The sequence below is a fragment of the Colletes gigas genome, unplaced genomic scaffold, assembly GCF_013123115.1.
Source record: "Colletes gigas isolate AHSC1104 unplaced genomic scaffold, ASM1312311v1 Colletes_gigas_Sc00011, whole genome shotgun sequence".
Taxonomy (NCBI): domain Eukaryota; kingdom Metazoa; phylum Arthropoda; class Insecta; order Hymenoptera; family Colletidae; genus Colletes; species Colletes gigas.
In genome coordinates, this window is record NW_025106640.1 from 5,493,862 (window position 1) to 5,513,108 (window position 19,247).

General features: G+C 45.1%; 1 protein-coding gene across 1 annotated transcript in view; it reads left to right on the plus strand.

Annotated features, from left to right (window-relative positions):
* The window catches only part of LOC122398571 (monocarboxylate transporter 10-like), a 109,566-nt gene that overhangs the window by 81,409 nt on the left and 8,910 nt on the right, over positions 1–19,247 (plus strand). Inside the window, exons 6-8 of the mRNA XM_043398574.1 lie at positions 8,469–8,637; positions 10,905–11,069; positions 18,396–18,678. Of these exons, the coding sequence (XP_043254509.1) occupies positions 8,469–8,637; positions 10,905–11,069; positions 18,396–18,678 (617 nt within the window). The remainder of the gene's footprint in view (positions 1–8,468; positions 8,638–10,904; positions 11,070–18,395; positions 18,679–19,247) is intronic.

The following is a 19,247-nucleotide window of genomic DNA, read 5'->3' on the forward strand; positions in this document are numbered from 1 at the left end:
GAATCGAGGGATCGACGATGGTCGTTGTATTTCACGGGAACGGATCGTTTCGAGGAAACGCGACGTCCCACGAATCCGTGGCGGTGCTAAAAACGTCGGCTCTCTTAAATTATTCCCCCTCCCGATCGACCATGGTTGGTCCGGGAACCTGTTGAAACTAGCTGGGAGTCGTTCGAACGATGCTCTCGAGTCGCGAAGCGAGTGGACAATGCGTGTTTCTTTTCAACATCGTACGAAATCGATCGAGCTGTCCGGAGCTCTTCGTAATCTGATTGGCTCGGAACCTCTGAAGCAGCTCAAATTAGGTTTCGACCTTTGGCGAACGTTTCTTCTCCGCGCGATCGTTGATCGAGACGTATCGAGAAAATCAATTTCCCAAGCCTTTGTCGAGGCGTTATTTAATGGAAAGTAACGGGGAATTGTTTAAAGATACAGAAGATACGTTAAATCAATTAAACTATTCTTTTCTGATCCAGGGCTTGCTACGTTCGACGTCCGGGTGAATTATCGTTCCGAAATGTTTCATACGTCGGAAGTACAAGTAAATCGTTGCCGATATTTAAGTATCCGCTATTAATTGCAACATAATTCAGCCCCGTTTCGAGCCACGGTTTTACCGTAATGAATATTCAACGGTGAAATATTCGCGGCACAAGTCCCAATCAGAATTCGACTATTCCTCTCGCGCGCGAACGTTCCCAAATGACTCTTGTCAAGGACTGAAATATGTTTGCCGCGGGACTATGAACTATTGACTCGAAACAATGCTTTTGGAGCGGAGCCCGGTGTCTGATAAAATCTACGTCGTTAGTCAGCGAACGTCAACGCTTGACCAGCCAACTTCGTTGCAATTACGATTGTGATTCAATACTTGCAGAACCACACCGAGTCCCAAGCGCGAATCTACGAGTAGAATACGCCTGTAATTATCCGTGGAAGTATAACGGAGCGCGAGAGTAGACGATCGAACCGGGTTAGCAAATAGAATGACCCACGAACTATGTAGAATGGCAGTGTAATTTCAGTCAAGTAGAATAGGATCGTTTACCGACAGACAAGCAGACACTGATGCTGCGAGTAGTATAGGTTCGTTATTGTTGTGGCGAGTGAAACTGGTCCACCATTCGGGAAGTAGAATAGGCTTGTCGATGGTGCATGTACAATTGGCTCGCCACTATTGTGAAAAGTAGAATAGACCTTGCCACTGGTATGGCAGGAAGCAATACAGGTGCGCCACTAATTCGACAATAGAGTAGGGTAGACCACGAACAACATGAGTAGAATGTTTTGCGCTTGGAAGAGTACATCGACGTGTAGCAGAATAATTAGGTTCGTAACCTTACGAGAAAATGAACACTGTGTGCTATCATTTGTTTAAAACCTCAATCAACAAATTGATATTCTGGATTTTCGTCTTATTTTAGCCTCTAAAATCTTCCATTGAGATTTAGTATGCTAGATAATTGGACTATATCTACATATGAAGTGATAGAAACGAGAAATATGATCACAGATCTCTGGTCATACATTATATTTGCGGTAAAGAATTTTTTTCTCAAAAGTGCGTAGGATTTCGAGGGTATGTCTATTCACCAAAAATGATTGTAATTGACCCCTGCAACCAAAAATAATTTTTTCAGAATGATATGAAATTTTTTGAAAAATTTCAGGGAAACATATCAACGCATAGTCAGACCTGATATTTTCGGTAAGGAATTTTTTTCTCGAAAATGGTTAGGATTTCGGGGTATGTCCGTTGACCAAAAATGATCATAATCGACTCCTGCAACTAAAAATAATTTTTTTGGAACGATTTGAAATTTTTCAATTTTTGCCGAAAAACTTGTCCACCTTCCAACAGCGATAAACCTTGGAAAGTAATTTCAAGCAAATATTTCACAGCGTGTCTCTTGGTAGAAGCGTTAATGCGATAATCGATGTCGAACGTTTCTGCCTTAATATCGGTATTCGACGGTCTCCTGACAAAAAAGACGAGAGAGACCCGCTCGTCCAGCGGAGCGCAAACTTTTGTTCGAAACAAAGTTTCGAGACTTGCTAGTCAGAACGAGCGATCGATGGTCGGTATTCGAGCATCGGGGGCGGAATTTTTGGGGAAAAAGGTGACGCCTGCAGCCACCCCGGGGGAGTCGAGGGCTCGTCGACGAACAGCGAAGGTCGACGACCGTCCGAAACAACCGTGACACTTTTCGTCGCGAGAAAAACCGAACCGAGAAATTCGAGCGTTTCTCGATTCTACCAGCCGTGGGAGGATATCGAGTCCTAGCGGAGCCAGGGGGATTTCTAAAGCCCTTATCCGCGGGACTCTTCAACGCGCGATCCAACCAACTTTTGGACAATGGCCGAATATTACGGATGTTTCCGGCGGCGGCTCGAAACTCGAACGAACGCGGAACGGGGGCGATGATTATCGCCGGGAACAGGCCGAGAACCGTTTCTCGCGCGAATTGTTTGCTAACGAAACGTCAGCGTCGACGCCGGGGCGTCGAAAGATGGCCCGCTCGGTACTTCCACCATTTTTTACGCGCCCCGAGCGACCACGATCCTCCACGTTTTAAAAATCTGTGGAATCGTCCCGTCATTTCCCCGTCGACTTATTATTTATTACACTAGTTCGATTCTACAATTGATATTAACCCTTAACTGGACTTTCAATCTCAACTGAATTATTTTATTTAATGTTGATTTTTACCAAATTGGTAAATGAAAATCAACTTTCCTCTAAAGCATTTAAAAAATAATGAACTAACAGAAGATTACATAAATTTTCAAATAATTACATTGACATATGTTAAACAATTATTAGGTTAGTAATTCTTCTAATAATTCTGGTTAACACGTTCGCTGCCCAGATCGATGGAACTTTGATCACGGACCGTCTAAAATTTGCATGGGAATTTACAATTTGACAAAAATTCCCCAAATCAGTCGTGCTCCGAAAATGCGGCAAATCCTGATCGACGCCTGGCGAAGCGTCAGTTCCAATTCTTGGTCGGTCGTGTTTTTACGCGCGAATTGCGTGGGTACTTGGATTAATTACGTTGGCCAACGCGATTTAATTAATCCAACGGCCGCCGTTGTGTGTCGTTCCAGTTTCCTTTGTTTCTACACCTCGTTTGTCGTTCGTTTTATCGGGCTCCGTGTCTGTCTCCCGCGAGCCGGGTAAACAACGACGGTGGATCGTTGGAAAATATTTGCGTCGATTAAACGGGACGGTCACGTTTCGATTCGAAAGAAATCCGCGGCGCGTTCGACGAGGCCCGCGAAACGGACGCGTCTTGGGCTCGGTTTTCTTCCGCGTGAGATCAAACGCGCGATCGATCAAACGTTTCCCGGCGAAATCTTTGTTCCCCGGGGGACCCTCTGTTTGCGGATTAAGCTCTGAGCGCGGAAAAATGCAACTGCCACCGCCGTCACGGCTTTCAACGGGACAAATATCGCGGATTTCGTGCCGTCGAAGGGCGCCCCGTGATCCGAAAATGGTATTTGGGTCGTTCGTTTTTCAGTTTTTTCCCTCTGTTTGGTGAAAAGCGAACGCGAACTGTGTATTGTTTAAAAGTACGCGTTTTTGTTGTGCGTTTCGACGGCTCGATTCGCACGACGCTTTCAATTTTCCGAGTTTCCAAGACGCTAACGCTATTCGCGATCGGACGTCAACAAAGATTAAATTGGAATATCTCTTTTCGTCCCGTAACTTTTCGTATTGTCCATTATTCTCTCCTCTCATTGTGTATCCATTCATAAAAAAAGACTTATTATTGCTATTATTCTTGTTTACAAACACCGGTTTTCACCGCAGTGGAATCTTCTAGTCCAGTTTATGAGAATCTTTTCTGAGTATTGAATACTTGCGGTCGAAAGGATCCTTCGAGAGTCTGAGAGATCTACATAACGAGTTGTAACTTTATAAATGAGATATCATACACTTTAAAATTACAAAATACAACAATAGTGTAAATAAAACAGATATTTAATTGAATTTATTTAAATTCCCCTATCTTTTAGTTAACGTGTAACAAATTGGTATCCTTGATTTTCGTCTTATTTTGCCCTCTAGAGCCTCCCATTAAAATTTTTCCCAATGATGCTAAACACTCTGTATAATCTTCGTAATTTCAGGCCAGAAAGAAATTATCCAACGAAGAGGTAAGTCGTAAAAATTGCGTCGGTTTATTACGCGACGAGCATAGTCCCTCTCGAGCATTATAAACTTGAGGATACCTAGCATGGAATGACCCACGCGTTCCCGTGAGACGCGCAATGGACTATTCCCCTTAATCCCTCCTCGGGGGGTGCCTCGGTGCCTGCATACGACAATGGTCGCTTAAACAATAGAACTCTGAGAGCATCGAGTTCTTCCGACGAAAGTTCTTCTCCCGGCTTCAGAAACGCATTAATACGAATACCGGCCGATTATTAATATTCACGAGTACGCGGCGACGATTGAAACTTCCCTGTCGGCCAAGTTTAAACTCCGTCGAGAAGTCCGCGAGATATCTCGCTGGTCGAAGCGTCGGGAATCGATGGAGGGCGCGTGCACACCGCCGATAAATTCACGATCCACGCACCTCGTTGCAAAATGGCCGCGTAAATCGAAGGCTTCGTTAACCCCCTCGGTTTTCCGTGGCAACGAAATACGGAGATTCGATAACGGCGTAATTACTCGAATCGGAAACTCGACGCTAGTTTATTGAAAGGATCCACGCGTCACCGCGGGAGAGATCATTTACGGATGATTTGTGGCAACCCACGCGACCCAGTTTAGGAAAACGTTAAGGGACCGTTTATTTATGAACGAAGAAACCCTTAAACTTCGTCGCGAGATTTTCGATCGCGCGACGCAGTTTTCGAAAAGTTACGAGTACCAAAAAGCCAGGCTAATAAAGCTGGTAAACAAGCCGAGTTCTGTCAGTTAATTAACCGCGTAAGAGATTCGATGACAAATATTTTACGCACAAGGAGGATAGAATTGTATTTGAAAAAGAAAAGAAAAGAGTTATCGCGACCAAGTTTCGAGGAACAACGTTACGCGTCGCGACCGGAACCGTTCTAAATTTACCAAAGGGACAAAGGAAACGCGGGAAACGGGGCTCTTTCAAAGGGTCAAAGTCAGCCGGGCTCGCAGTCGCTCTCGCTGGTTCGTGATTGAAAACGAACAAAGCGCGAGAAAGGAATTTCCACGCGCAGGAAACGTCGCTGGAAACCGAGATCGGACGCGGAGCTCGCGAGACTCGACCAGAGGGCAAAGAAGAGGCAACGGTAAATCTTTTGCGTCCGCCGGGTTGCTTTTTAAAACGCAACTTCCGACGCTGTTGCTCTTTCGTCGTTCGCGAGTTTTGTCACGGGACCCGGCCAGAGAACTTCCAGTAATAAAAATCTGATAAGGAAACCCTCCGTCTCGAAACACCTCCTTGCTCGCCGTTTCTACGATGTTTTTCCAACTAATACAATTACTCCCGCGACACGAGCGACCGGGGAGATATCTACACCCGCGGTACAACGAACGCTTGATCCGATTTTAAAAGTTAACGAAAGCAAAATGGAATCGTTCCTCTTACGATTCTCCAAGCAAGTCATTTTTTTAGCAAAAACTTAATGGGAGCCAATTAAGAAAAGATAGTTTTGAGAAAAACACATCTAAACAAAGGGATTCAGATACGTTTATTTATTTTGAATAATTCGTCAGATCGTAATAAATAATAAGAGCGCGATCGAGGGAATATTCTGGTCTCTGGACGGGTTTGCTATATCTCGGACTATTGACGTAAATCAAAGTAGCAATTTCAAGCGCGCAGCTCGACGATCCAGAAAGGAGAACGGAAGAAAACTCGAACGGACGAGGGTCTCATTAACTTCCCAACTGCATCGCGGGTCCGTGCTTATCGGCGTTATCAGGCCGGGCTAGTATCTCATGGCCTAACTAGAAATCGATGAGGACACGTCGCGGCTCTCCCGTCCGTTTAATACCCGCGAAAATTATTGACCAAGTTTCCACGGAGCCGGGTGTTCCACGGGCGTTCGATCGGGAAAGAAAAATGGAGGCGGGGAAACCGCCCGCGGAAGGATGCCGGGGAATAAAGGAAGCACGTTCCAACCGGTCGATGAATAATGCAGCACCTCTACGCGAAACAGCTGGGAATCTTCCGACGAAATCGATCAGAAAGAGAATTGAAGCTCGCGTCTTGATGAAAGGACAATAAATACTTGATATCGCGCGTCATCCCCTCGGTAGAATTGTCCCTCCCATCCACCGTCAAGGAAACCACCGACGAGTAGAATATTTAGAACGGGATTGAAGAGATCCTCCAAAGTGTTCTCTCTTTGGTTTAGAACAATATTTTATATTGCTGCAATGTAACTGCAGAAGAGCCCTCTGTGGCTCCGTGATTTGGACACTCGTCTTCGACCCTCGAGGTCTCGAGTTCGATCCCCCGAAATTTTCAGATTGTAATTTTCAATAATAATTACTAAATCAAAGTCCAAAGTAGAATATTTCATGTCGTCGCATGGAATAATCTGATCCATTTAAATCAAACTCTGAAGATTCTTTATCCAGAAAGAGAAAGGGAAGCTCTGTGTCCAGACAAGTAGGACACGTCAGAAGTAGAACGAGGAGGAATTCCGTAATCAGACAAATAGGGTATCTATGCTAACGACCACTGGAGACCGTGGACTATGATCAACTATGGCGAAGCGACAAGTAGAACCCAGGATCGTTAGCGACTAAACGAGAGGGTAGAATTCGTCGTGGACCTATCGAACTTGCGAAACGCGAGGAAGTCGGTCGGTCTACCCGGCGCAAGTGGAATAGAATCGTGGCACGTCAGGCAAGTAGAAGAGATTCGGTATCTGGATACCGAAGACAACACGCGTTTACCAGACGCAACAATTTCGTTGTCAGTTTACGCGGGGCGAAACGTAACTTTAATTAATGCTGGCTGCCAGTGAACGCGCCCCGTTAAGCCCGAATTGTTAATTACTTCTGCGTTCCGGTGCAAAATCTCTCTCTCTCTCTCTCGAGGGATCCTTTCCATATTGTTCTTCCGGACACGTTGCTTTAACGAGCACCACGATGTCCGAAATAATACGTCCTCCCTTGTTTACCGGTCGTCTCGAACGACCGCGCGACGCGGAACAATAAAAATAAAAAGAGAGACACGGGACAGAGAGAAAAGACCACGATTTCCACGCCGGCTCGCGAAATTCCACGAGTTTTTTAAGCTTTTCGCCGAGAAAACTAATTAGAAAACCGTAACACAAAGAGGCCCGCCGCGTGTTTAATTACTCCAATTGGCCGGCTGAATTGCACCGGGCAGTTTTCGCCGTCTCCTAATTAACCGGTAAAAGAGTAATAACATTCGCGGAGCTACGCTCGCGAATTCTATGGGCTGCTCGCGAAAATGGAAAATGGCGGTGACAGGCGCGCTTGAGATTGTACATAATTTTCGAAACGCCGCCAAAAAACACCCCCTCTCCCCACCATCGCGAGCACAGTCGACTAAACGAGAACCGGTTCCCTGCCTTCCGAGCCGGGGTTTCGCGTTTCTCTTCTTTCCCGTTTTGTTTAATGATGCGCCACTTTACGACGGCGCGCCGTCAAAGTCTCTCGTTAGAACGTCGACGTTCGCCGGCAAAAGGGAACGTTACTGGGATTGGATAAACCAGCCGGCGCCCTCCGGATCCTCCCGCATTTAATCCCGCGCTGGCAAGTGTCGCGCCGTGAAATTTCAATAAGAAAATAAATTGTGAGAGGCACTCGCCGGAACGGCTCGGATAAATTGCGAGGCAGGGCTCTATCTTTCTCTTAGTTAAACTTTACCGCCGGTGAAGAAGTATAACGGAATTTAATAACACGGATCGGGTTACGAAATTCCCCTCTATCGCCGTAGATCCCGCCACTCGAGACAGGGAACAACCCACAGCAACTTCTTCGCTTGTTGAACGAGCGATCGCGATCAGTAGATGATTCTACTCGCAAAACTGAGCAGAAAAGAAGGAATACCGTTTCTTCCTTCGAGCCTTCGTTTCCGAGATAATTGAATTCGAAGATTTGTCTGGCACGTCGTTGCAAGCGTGCCCCAAAAATTTACTACGTCGATTTTCTCCGAAACGAAGCCTCGAACTGAAAAACATTGTTCTCTTTTCCCAACTTAATTTAACACGTAGAACCCGTATCGAGCCAACATTCGTTCAAATTTTCATATGAAAAGCAGAATAGCTCGATGGTTGGACGATACTAAAATTTCTAAGGTTCCTTATTTTTTCATGGAAAAATTTTTTGATTAAAACTTTGTCGGGGACCTCGCAACGAAAGTTTCCGATAACAAGCCACCGTTGGCTGCTTACGCGTTTCGATAAAGATACGCGTGGGTGGAAAGTACTCGGCGCGCAGCCCTCCCCGAGTGCTTGACCGCGTATCCTACGGTATAACTATCGAATTAACGTTTCAGCGTGGGTGGGGGCATTGAGTGCTGCGGTTTCCCGTGGTTCGGCTCCATTGGTCGTCGGCGCGTGTCGTCGAGGAAGTACCAGGCTCACGGCAGTGATTGGAGGTCTCGTGCTGGCATTGGCGTCGCTCTTCACCTCGTTCGCCGTCGAGGTGCACCAGGTACTCCTCAGGTGAGTAAGAAGTCGCTCGATCGCCTTAACGACGACCCGCCATCGGATTAAATCGACTTCTGCCGGAGCGTGAAACGTCGGCCGCGATTTGCGATCGTTCCGTGGTTATGGAATCGTAAATAAGAGAAACCGGCGTTGTCCCGAGACGGAAATGATTTTTTTTCTGAAGAATCAGTAACCTGACCAACCGGTGACAAATTTAAAAACCATGGTGTTGGACGTCCTTTGAAGAAACAGAGACTGAGAATTTAAGTAGCATAGTAGTAGAATTGAATTAGCATAGATCCGACCCCGAGTATTATCGATTCGTCAATCAAGTGGAATAGTTCGCCATCCGGCAAGTAGATTAGGGCCTCTATCTGGTCAGACAAATATCGTGATACGAGACCTGTGCATTGTATGACCCGGGGTTAGGAAGACTGACTGATCTGGGAAGCGAAATACGACAGTCTCTAGAATGGCAAGTAGAATAGGTACTGTCTCTCATCTGTCGAGTAGAATGCGAGCAGTCACTTGTTTAAAAGTAGAACGTGGGCTCTCTTGTAATCCAGCAAGTAGAATAGGTACGTTCTTGCCTGACGAGAATAATACGAACAACGTCTGGTAGGACGAGTGAAACGAAACAGTTTCCTGTCAAACGATTAGAATAGGCTCCTGCAGAATTTTTATTATCGTACAGAACGATGTTAAAGTTTTGATTCTTCATATTGCAAATTTCTGCCAAAAGAGAAGGTTATTTTATCGAGACTCGAGTGACTTGGATTCGACAGCCATTATATTTCCATGTGTGGATTACGTGTCATTGAAAGAGGGCCCGAGCGGCCTGAATTCACATCGTGACTGCGAAATTGGCCAATTCCTTTGATAACAATGGCCGCTGCCAGACGTCCGAGCGGACAGTAGTTTACGTTTCCATTTGATGCCAAAAAAAATTCAGACCGTGCTCTGTTCGAACTGGCAGAGCTTAAACACCACCGATCCACTTCCTTTCGAGGCATCGTCACTTTAAATGATCATCAAAAAAAAACCCCTGAAAGCTCTGCTCTAGAACATTCGTTTCAATAAACAACGCGCGTTCGCCAAACAAAGTAATAAATTTCATTAAGCTCTCCGTCATTTTCCCCTCCCAACAACTTCCAAACTCGTCCGAGCATTACGCGGCTCTATAAATACGTAAACTCCTTCCTGTAACGCGAATATAACTCGCCTCAAGAAACTTCATAAACGAAGCTTAAATAATTTATAAGCTGCCCAACGTATTTCTGCAACGTTAAAATCCGTGGCTCGGCGGAGTTCGCGATCGATTAACTGTTCGCGATTCGAACGTTTCGTAAACCAACGAAAGGCTTCCCCGAAGAGCTTCCGGTTTCGCGGATTAATTCCTATTCCGTCGTTTCTCGGACGAGAATCTGCCCGTTGTGAATTTCTTTTCTTGAGCAATTACGGGAGAGGATCGTACACGCTTTGTATTTCTCATCCGAGGCGAACGCAAGACAAATTAACGGGCTGTGCACGGCCAGCCGCGGTTTTTACAGTCGCCGCGTTTAGCGCGCCTCGTGGCTTGCCGGTAATTTATTTCGCAAACAGAGTCCCCGGGACAAAGTGAAAAATGACGAGCCTGGCGAACAAAGACGCGAAGGGAACCCGGTGGAAACGTTTCCCTCGAAATACGCCCATTCGAACGCTAAATCGAAGACGATCGGTCCTTGTCGATAGCCTCGCCTCCCGTGGCCGTTCAGCAAAAAGATCGATACTCGCCAAAGGGACTAAAATATTTTTTAAATTTCAAAGAACGTAAAACCCTCGATCATTTTCGTGAACTTTAACGAGAAAAATCAAAGCCAACGGATGAAAATGTGAGAATTTTGTTTCTATGAACGCGTCGAGGAATCCAGGCGTTAATACTTTTAAGAATCGGTTTTCTCCCGAGCGGAAGCCATCTTTTATTTACTCCCACGAACGAATTCCCCGGAGGTACGTGTAACCGTGGCACGTGAATTTCCACGAAACGAATAATTAATATCGTTTCCCGATTTCTGCGGGAACGGGGCGAGGAACCGTGGCCCGTAAATCCCAAACGCGACGCCTCCCTGGAACTTCACTCTGATTCTTACGACGTTTCCCTCTCGTCCCCTTCGCGTCCATACGAATCGTTTTACCCCCGATTCGCGCGAACGTAAGAATTGTCAACCGATTCCCGATTCCCGATTCCCGATTCTCTACCGGCTGCGTACCCGGGCTCGATTCACGTTTGCAAAATGTAACAGCTACGGTCTGGTGCTGGGTACCGGGGCTGGCCTCGTGAGGGAAACTGCCGGTCTGGTGTTGGGCCATTACTTCCGAAAACGACGAGAGTTCGTCGAGATGGTGGTGCAAGCCGGCGCGGGAGTGGGAATCGTACTCTTCAGCGTCTTCTACAGAGAGGCAGTCGGGTAAGTTATTACTTGTATTTCCGTTTCGTAGCGTCGTCGATATCTGTTGCTCGCGTCGCCCCCGAAGATACATTTTATCGTCGATTTGTTCCAGTATTTTATAAATAATAATACAGCAGTCGAACCCCTTGACTCTCCACGAAATAGTACATTTTTCGATATTGATATTGGGAATAGAAGATGTCGAGAATATTCCTAGACAGGGAAAACTGGTATTCGATTAGCAGCGAAGAGCATTTAATCGCGCAAGTAGAATAGCTCAACGCCTGGGCAAACAAGCGAAGTAACCAGTCTATGGCCAGACAAATATTTCCAGCGGAGGTGTAACCGTACTATGTGAATTAAATAAGATTCACAGAAAGCAAGTAGAATAGGTTGTCGCGTGTCCAACAAGTGGAACAGAATTATTTACGGCAGACAAATGGCATGGAATCGTTTACAAGCAACGAAAATCCGTGAAATAATTAAATTAGAAGCACACACGAACGAAAAACTTCGAAGGAATTGCGGATATTTCAGTCTGACCCCTGTTATCGCATTCCCCTTAATCCGGAATGCATCTTTGCTGTTCCCCGCAACAGAATATATTCATAATAGCGGGGAATCGTAACGGAACAGATAAGTAAACAGCATGCAAACCTGTGTGGACAAATAGAATATGTTATCCTGTGCCCAGCAAGTGGAATAGGGTCATCTTCGAACGTACAAGTGGAGTAGTTTCCTTATTGGATTTCAAGTAGTACAGCCACGTATATACAGAGCCAAGTGAAATTGGTTGCTTATTACATTGCAAATGTAACGGAATCCTGTACATACGTATAACAGGAATAACTTCGAATTCCCTCCAAGCGTAAAATATCATCTTTCGGTTTTGAAAATTCCGTCGGATTAACTAACATCTTCAAGCCCAAGTTTGAAGATCTATTTACGTTCTCGTCAAAATTAAAGGGTTTGATATCGCGACCCGCGACGTATCAACAAGTAGAAAAGGTCTGCGACGCCATAAGTAGAACGGAATCGTAACCGCGACCGTATCTACGCAAACATAGATCCACGCGTGGTCGCAGAAGCGGAATAATTCCATATCGCGTTTCGCGCGACCTGTATCTTGTCAGACAAGTATAATAGTCTCCTATCTAGTTTCACGAGGACTCGTGTGTAGTTAGAGAACTGGAGCATCTAATCCAAGATGTAGAATGTACCGGGCTCAGCCAATCGCGTTCGAACGAAATTTCCATTAAACGTTTCGCGCGTTGTCCCTCGAATTTTCCAATTATTTCTTCCTCGTTAGCCGCGAAACCTAACAAAGAAACCTCTTGATCTCTGTGTAACCAAATCGAACGTCGATTTTGTTACGACGTCAAGTTTCAATATCAGACGTTTTATCTCTGAACGCATTTTAACATCCCCCGATCGACCGAAAACCGATCGTTTGGCTATCAGGGTCGCGACTACCCCTGTCCTGCGGTGGAACGTAAACGGATAAACGAAGATTATTCGACGGTGTCTGGCGAGTATCGACAAACAATGATGCCCGACGTAAAATTTCCCCCGAAGCTCCAACACACCGTGTCTGTTTTTCGGTGGCCAAACGAATTCCACACGAAATAATTCGCTGTGTCCGGTCGATGTAACGTCCAGCCGATTCGTCTATGGGTCGACGAATTTTTTGGACGATAGAATCGAGTAACGCGCGTGCCCCAATCGGCCTGAAATAAATTACGTTGCACGAAATCACCGTGGACGAAGAGTCGTATTTTTTACTGTTTGAAAGCATTGCAACTTTGGATTTCTTTGAATAGGATCGCATATTTTTTTTATTATATTGTATGGAACATATGGTGATGAATTTAACCAACGTATCGCGAGATTTACAGTTCTTTGGATCGATTGAATTACTATTAATTGAGCAGCCCGCGCGTCGACCCGAAACTGTCGCAGTGTCGATTTCAAGCGAGAAGCACTCCGTAATTCTGGAGGCCGAAAAAGTTCGCTAATACAAATTACTTCTCCTGCGAACTCTTAATTGCGTTAATGGGTTCGATCACAGTGTCAGGCCGGATGTTAACCAGCCGGTGGGGAACGAGCAAACCGTTCTTCGCGGAATGCTTTCAATTAAACGAATAGAGATCGTAAATCCGATCGAGAGGGAGTGGTCATAATTAAATTTCGTGGAACGCGTGGTAACGGAGCAGGGAAAAAAGAACCGAAACGAGGATCCGGGACGTTTGAATCTTGTCAGCAGATAAGATATCTTCGAAGCATCTTCGATCTGAAACGTCTCGTCGCCTCGAGTCTAATTCTCCGTCCTAGTGCTTGGAAATACTTGGAATATTACTAGTTACATGAAACAGTTTTTAAAAATAACTTCACTCTTTTGTTTTGGAAAGAGAAAATAGCGATAAAAATAAATCGAAACTCTAGAATAGAAAATAGATCGAATTATTGTGAATTATTGACGACAGTGGGATGCAATATTTAAATATATATTCCAGGATGTAGAACGTACCGGAGACGATTCTACGGTCAAAAATATGCAAGAATATTCCTGGCTTCCTTTTCAAGAATATTCTTCTCTTGCCAATTGCAACGCGTATGAGTTTCGAAGACTCGTTTTCCGAGAAACGGAAGTTCCAGATTGAAAATTTTATTCCACATATTTTGTCGCACGGGATCATTCCATTATGTCGAACGCGAACAACGCGCACAATATTATAGAAATCTCTTCCTCCATTGAAGGCGAATCTACGATGAACGTTTCCAAAAAATCGATCCTTTTCTCGCAAATATTTTCTCGCAAAGACAAGAAATATTAATTGAAAAATGGCTTGCAGCATAGAGGTAGCCTAATTGCTGGAAAATTGTCACGATTTTCAGCGGTCCGCTAATGCTTTTCTCGAGCTCCAGAAAGGTGATCCACGGTTTACCGCGAGCTTGCTGCATTGCAGGTGCAACACGCGAGATGGAGTGTTTCTTCCATTGAAAACGATTACGGTGCAGTCCGTGTTGATTCCGAATAAACAAAAAAAACTACCAATTAAGCGATACATAATCTGCACGATTCGAAAAAAATAAATATTAATTGCTTTAAGAAAAAAAAAAACTTCGCGCGGTAACGAAGCAAATATTCCTTGGCGACTACAAAACACGAGTTTTTCTAATTTCCTAAATGTTTATACGACGATCGAGGACCCGTAGACCCGCGAAATAGAATTCACTTCCGACTATCCAATTTAATTTTCCTCTATTTCGTAAATATTCTGACAACGAGGCAGCTCGAATTCGCCTAATTACTGCCAGGTCGCATTAGCCCGGCGACGATACAATTTCATTTTCGCTAATTTCCGAAACAGAAAGACGCCCGGGTACATGTTCGCCTCGGGCGGTGCGTAATAATACGACTCGTTGCTAACGATTCGAGTTTCATTTTCTCTAATTTTCTTGTTCGCGCCGTTCACGACGACGATCGGACCGCCGACACGAAAGTCGCTTTTAATTATCAAACTTCGCTCGATTCACCGCCGATACGGACTAATGCAATGTACTTTCCAACGAAATATCCCCTCGATCGGAAAAATTGAATTCCTTTTTGTTTGTCGTCGAGTGACGGTAAAACGAGGCGCGCAAATTAATTCGTATTCGGAACGACAGAAATTATTCGACGCGTTTCGGAGTAAAACATCCTTTGACGATGCCAAATTGAAACGGTGTAATTATACTAATGATTTTTGTTTTCTCTCTTTCTTTCGATGGGATTTTCTTTTTAAATCTTTTTAATCTCCGCGACGGACACAGATAGTACAAATAAAATTGATATTTTAAGTTCAGACCCTTGGAGAAATTGGATAATAAAAATAGATTTATTCGGGGACATAAAAAGTTGTATTGCGGAAACTTCCAAAGATTTCAGATTCGTTCGAACATAATATGGATCGCGCGTTGCAGGTACAATATATCTTCAACCCGGTTAGATATGTATATACAGGGTGTACATCTACAGGTGGGCAATCTTTTAGACTACTCCACGCCCGGAAGTAAGATAAGAATCTTCCATCCGAGATTTGGTGTCCCCGACTCTGATAATATTCCTAAAAAAAAATGTATCTAAATATCTTGATTCTCTATCGAAGCTAAGCAGAGATCGAAGGTTTATTTAGAACGTTGAATGAAATACACAAAAGAAATATTATTAAAAGGCTACTCCGACGAGTAGGAGTTGATTCTACTCGAGCAACTTGGACGAGTTTCAATGAAACATTTCTCGTTTCGTGGCCCGGCGTAGTTCTCGCGCGAAACTCTCGACACGGAACTTTTCACGGAGGAAATGTAGGTTGCGAGGGATCGCGATGCACACATGTAGAAACGTTACGCGAAATACGCGTGGGTGATCCTGACGCCCACGTCGGCTCGCGTTACCGGGGAAACACGCCCACGCGATTTTTCGCGCAACGCAACCGACCTGTCCCACGCACGCGATAAATCTGACACCGACTTCTATCTCCGGGAACCGAATCGACGGTCGCGACCGGTTAAAAAAAAACCAGCAAAAAACCATCGATGGAGGGAAAGGGAGGGGGGAACATTAATTCGCGTAACCCGCGTCTGAAACGGCATAGAAGCAACCGTACGATGGAGACGATACAGCCGTTTCGGCGGGGTGCACGCCCCCGTCAATCAAACGTCGCTCGACGTTCCATCAATCAATGATCGAGCCAATCGCGCCGCCATTCCGATCGACGGGAACGTCGCTTAAAATGGGAAAATGTATCGAGCGCGAGAACTGCCTACGCGGAACGATTTTTCTTTCGCGTTCCTCGAGACGATCACCAATTAGAATGGCACCCTGACAGATATTAAAAAATTGATCGAGATAAATCGCTCGGGCCTCGGTTCGACCCTTTTCAATACTGGGAATATTGTAATTCCTAAGGAAGAAGTATCCCGATAATATTGGAGCACCCGAAGATTCAACAAATTTTTTAGGCGACTGAAACTACCATGGATCTCGAGATCGAAGTCTACAATTTGCAACGACTACTGGAAAAATATTGGCAAGTTGAAAATCCACGAAACATATCCTATCTGGAAACATTATTATAGTTTTACAAAGTGGCGTCTAAAGTGCACCGGAGTGCCTCGAAATTCGCGAGATCCGAGAATCGGACGATAAAACATCACCGTAAACTCCGTGCATGCACTAAAGCCGAAAGCGTCGTAAAAACGCGTGTTCGTTAGAACCTGGTCGACAAAAAGGCGCGGAATTGAATCGCGTTCCGCGACCGAAACAATGAAACCATTAACTCCCGCGGGAAGTTACGTTACACGTGTCTCGAAACGGAACGACGCGCAGTGGTATAAGTAGAGCATTAACGCGACACGTGTTATTCGCGCGATCTACTATTCCGTGTTACGCGACGATCGTAACGCCTCGTCACCTGTTATTTATTATGCCGTAACGCCCATGGCGATGATAAACAACAAACAGTGTATTTCAGCGAAACGTGGGCGTCGTAAACGTTCCTCGAGTGCAGCGTTCGCAAGTTTTGGTCGGCAATAAGCGACGAACGAAGACGGTTATTGTTCGCTGCGTGGCTTTTTGCCCCCGAAGAATCCCGGATCTCATCTTCCCCCGATGAAAACGAGATAGCAGCGGATTTTGTCGCGTACTGTCTCTACCGTCGATTCCGAGTGACTCCATTGGAGCTTGTTTGCAAATATATTTCGTTCCGCGTGTATCTCGAATTTCTTTTTAAATAGGAATAGTCGATTATCCAGGGCAAAGTTAGGAAAATAGTATCGTATCAGAGTAACGAACGAGACGGATCCGTGTAAGTGTAAGTGGAATAAGATTGCTCTAACGCGAGCGTGTAGAGGAGGATTCGCGTCTGGCCAGATAAGGGAAATAGGACCCACTCAGGCAAGGAGAATAACCATTCCTCTTCAAACAAGTATTATACGCCTCTGGCCAGATGGGTAGAATCGTACTAGTTTGCAAAGGGGAAGAGGTTCGTACGCGGTCAGACAGAGTACAACAGAGACGCGTGTTGACAGACGAGGCAAACGAGTGACGTGTACAGGCATAGCAACGCGGCTGAGTTCTCCATCGAGCAAGTAGAACAGTCTTTTGCCGGTTCGTAGACGCTATACCTCCCTATTCAAACGCAACAAGTAGAATAAGTCGGTCCTTGTCCCGGCAAACCAAATTACGTTACATTAATCCGAGCAAAATGTAACGAACGAGAGGCCCTTTACGTAGATTTCGACGCTTTGAACAATTTAATTGCGTTGTAATTGGTACGAGCAAAAGGAACGATATTAATATAATTTAAATTATTACAATTTTTAAATACACAAAAAGAAAAGAAAAGAAAAAAAATTCGACGAACCAGTTGGCCGTTACATTAAAGCGAATGATAAAATAGACCCGTATTAATTCCCTTGATTAAACAAGCGTCGAACAAAGATGGTTATCGTTCGCGGAAACGAATGAAGGCTTCTCCGAGGTTTCGCGGGACGGCAAACGATTCCGTCGTGTAAAGTTTAAAGCCGGGTCGGAACAAGAGCGTGAGAGGCTTCCGGCTATTTCGTCGTCGCTCTCTGGATGCAGAAACGACGCTGATGTTTCGTACCGCCCCCGCGTTATGAACTTTGCGGTCGCTTTGACCCCCCGCGGCGAAACGGCGGCCGGAGTGTAATTCTGTTAGAGAAATCGGTGTTCCTCCGGGTACCCCGGGGAAGAGCTACGCTACTTTTTCATTTCCTTTAACGGACTGCAATATACATTCCGTCCTGTTCCCGTTTCGAACGCAACAACTTTTGTCCCGACTTGCTTTCGATAATCGTCGAAACATTTTTTCAAGTTTTCTGCACTCGATCGTTTTATCTCGAAGTCCACGAACGCAACGGAGAAACATTGCTCGTAAAGTAAGCAACGGGGGAATCGAGACTTCAACGTTTCGACTGTTCGTAAGCGCGAGGAACGATCGATTGAAATTGCAGAGGCATTAAGAGGTCGGTCGGTATCGAGACGGAGGAATAAGCTAGAATTTAATGCAAAGTAAACGTTCGGTTTTAATAGGTACAAAGTAGACTGGCTCCGCGGCAACGTTTACATTGAAAACAATCGCGGAGATAAAGATCGACCGGAACTGGCGAGAAGTTTCCCGGGAGATCCCCCGGTCGACGGATATCGCGACAGTATTTATCCCGATGTAATAGCAACGTGGGCGACGCTACGTGGATTGGCTCGATATTAAAGGAGAAGTTATGTAACTTGATTTAAGGTCGATTTTCTTTTTTAACCATAACGACACGCTGTTTTCTCAGAAAGCTGGGCTGGGAACGTGGCATGCAGTCCGTAACCGGAGCTCTTTCGCTGGCCTTCTTCCTGGGCTTGATTTACAGGAGTGCTTCCCTCTATCATCCCCAACGACGGGCCATATTACACCTGAAGAATCAACGGGGCAAAGTGAAAGAGAAGAAGACCGCGACCAGGGTGCCCAGGCAGCCGTGGGTGGATCTCAGCCCTCTGGGAAGTCGTCCTGTCAGGATGCTAATGCTGGCCGCTGGAGCCGCTGGTTTCGGCCTTTATACTCCTGCATTTTACATCGTGAGTACACTAAGTACCCGAACGTTTTACGACAACGTCCCTGCTCGTCCCTGTCGTCGACTTTCATTAGCATGAAATTGCGGGTACCGCGAGATGCCGGAAAATTAACCGATGCTAGTGTTTCGCTAATTCCTATTTTATTACATTTTACTTAGCGAAGGAGGGGAGAAATCTACGTTTAAAACCCGAACAAACGTGCCCCAAATATGCGCCAAAGTTGTTAGATTTCACCTCTTCAAACGAGGAAATTCAAGGATCGACAATTTTTCGACCTGCGATTAGAAGAGATCTCTCAATTTTAATTCTAAATAATTGTTCAAACGTATACTATTTAATTTTGTTTAAATTTGTTCGTACAAGGAATGGGCCAAATACCTCGTGAATGTAAAATTGTGCTGATTTTAATATGTAAGACTCAATGAAGAATAAGAAGCCTCATGATAGTGAAAGCTTACTAGTAATTGTACAAGGGGTTAATTTTGAACTCGTGAAGAATTCTAAGAGTTTTTCTAATCAATTCAGATTCCTATTCTGACGAAATTAAGCAGTTCCGTTTAAATCTGTTTTCA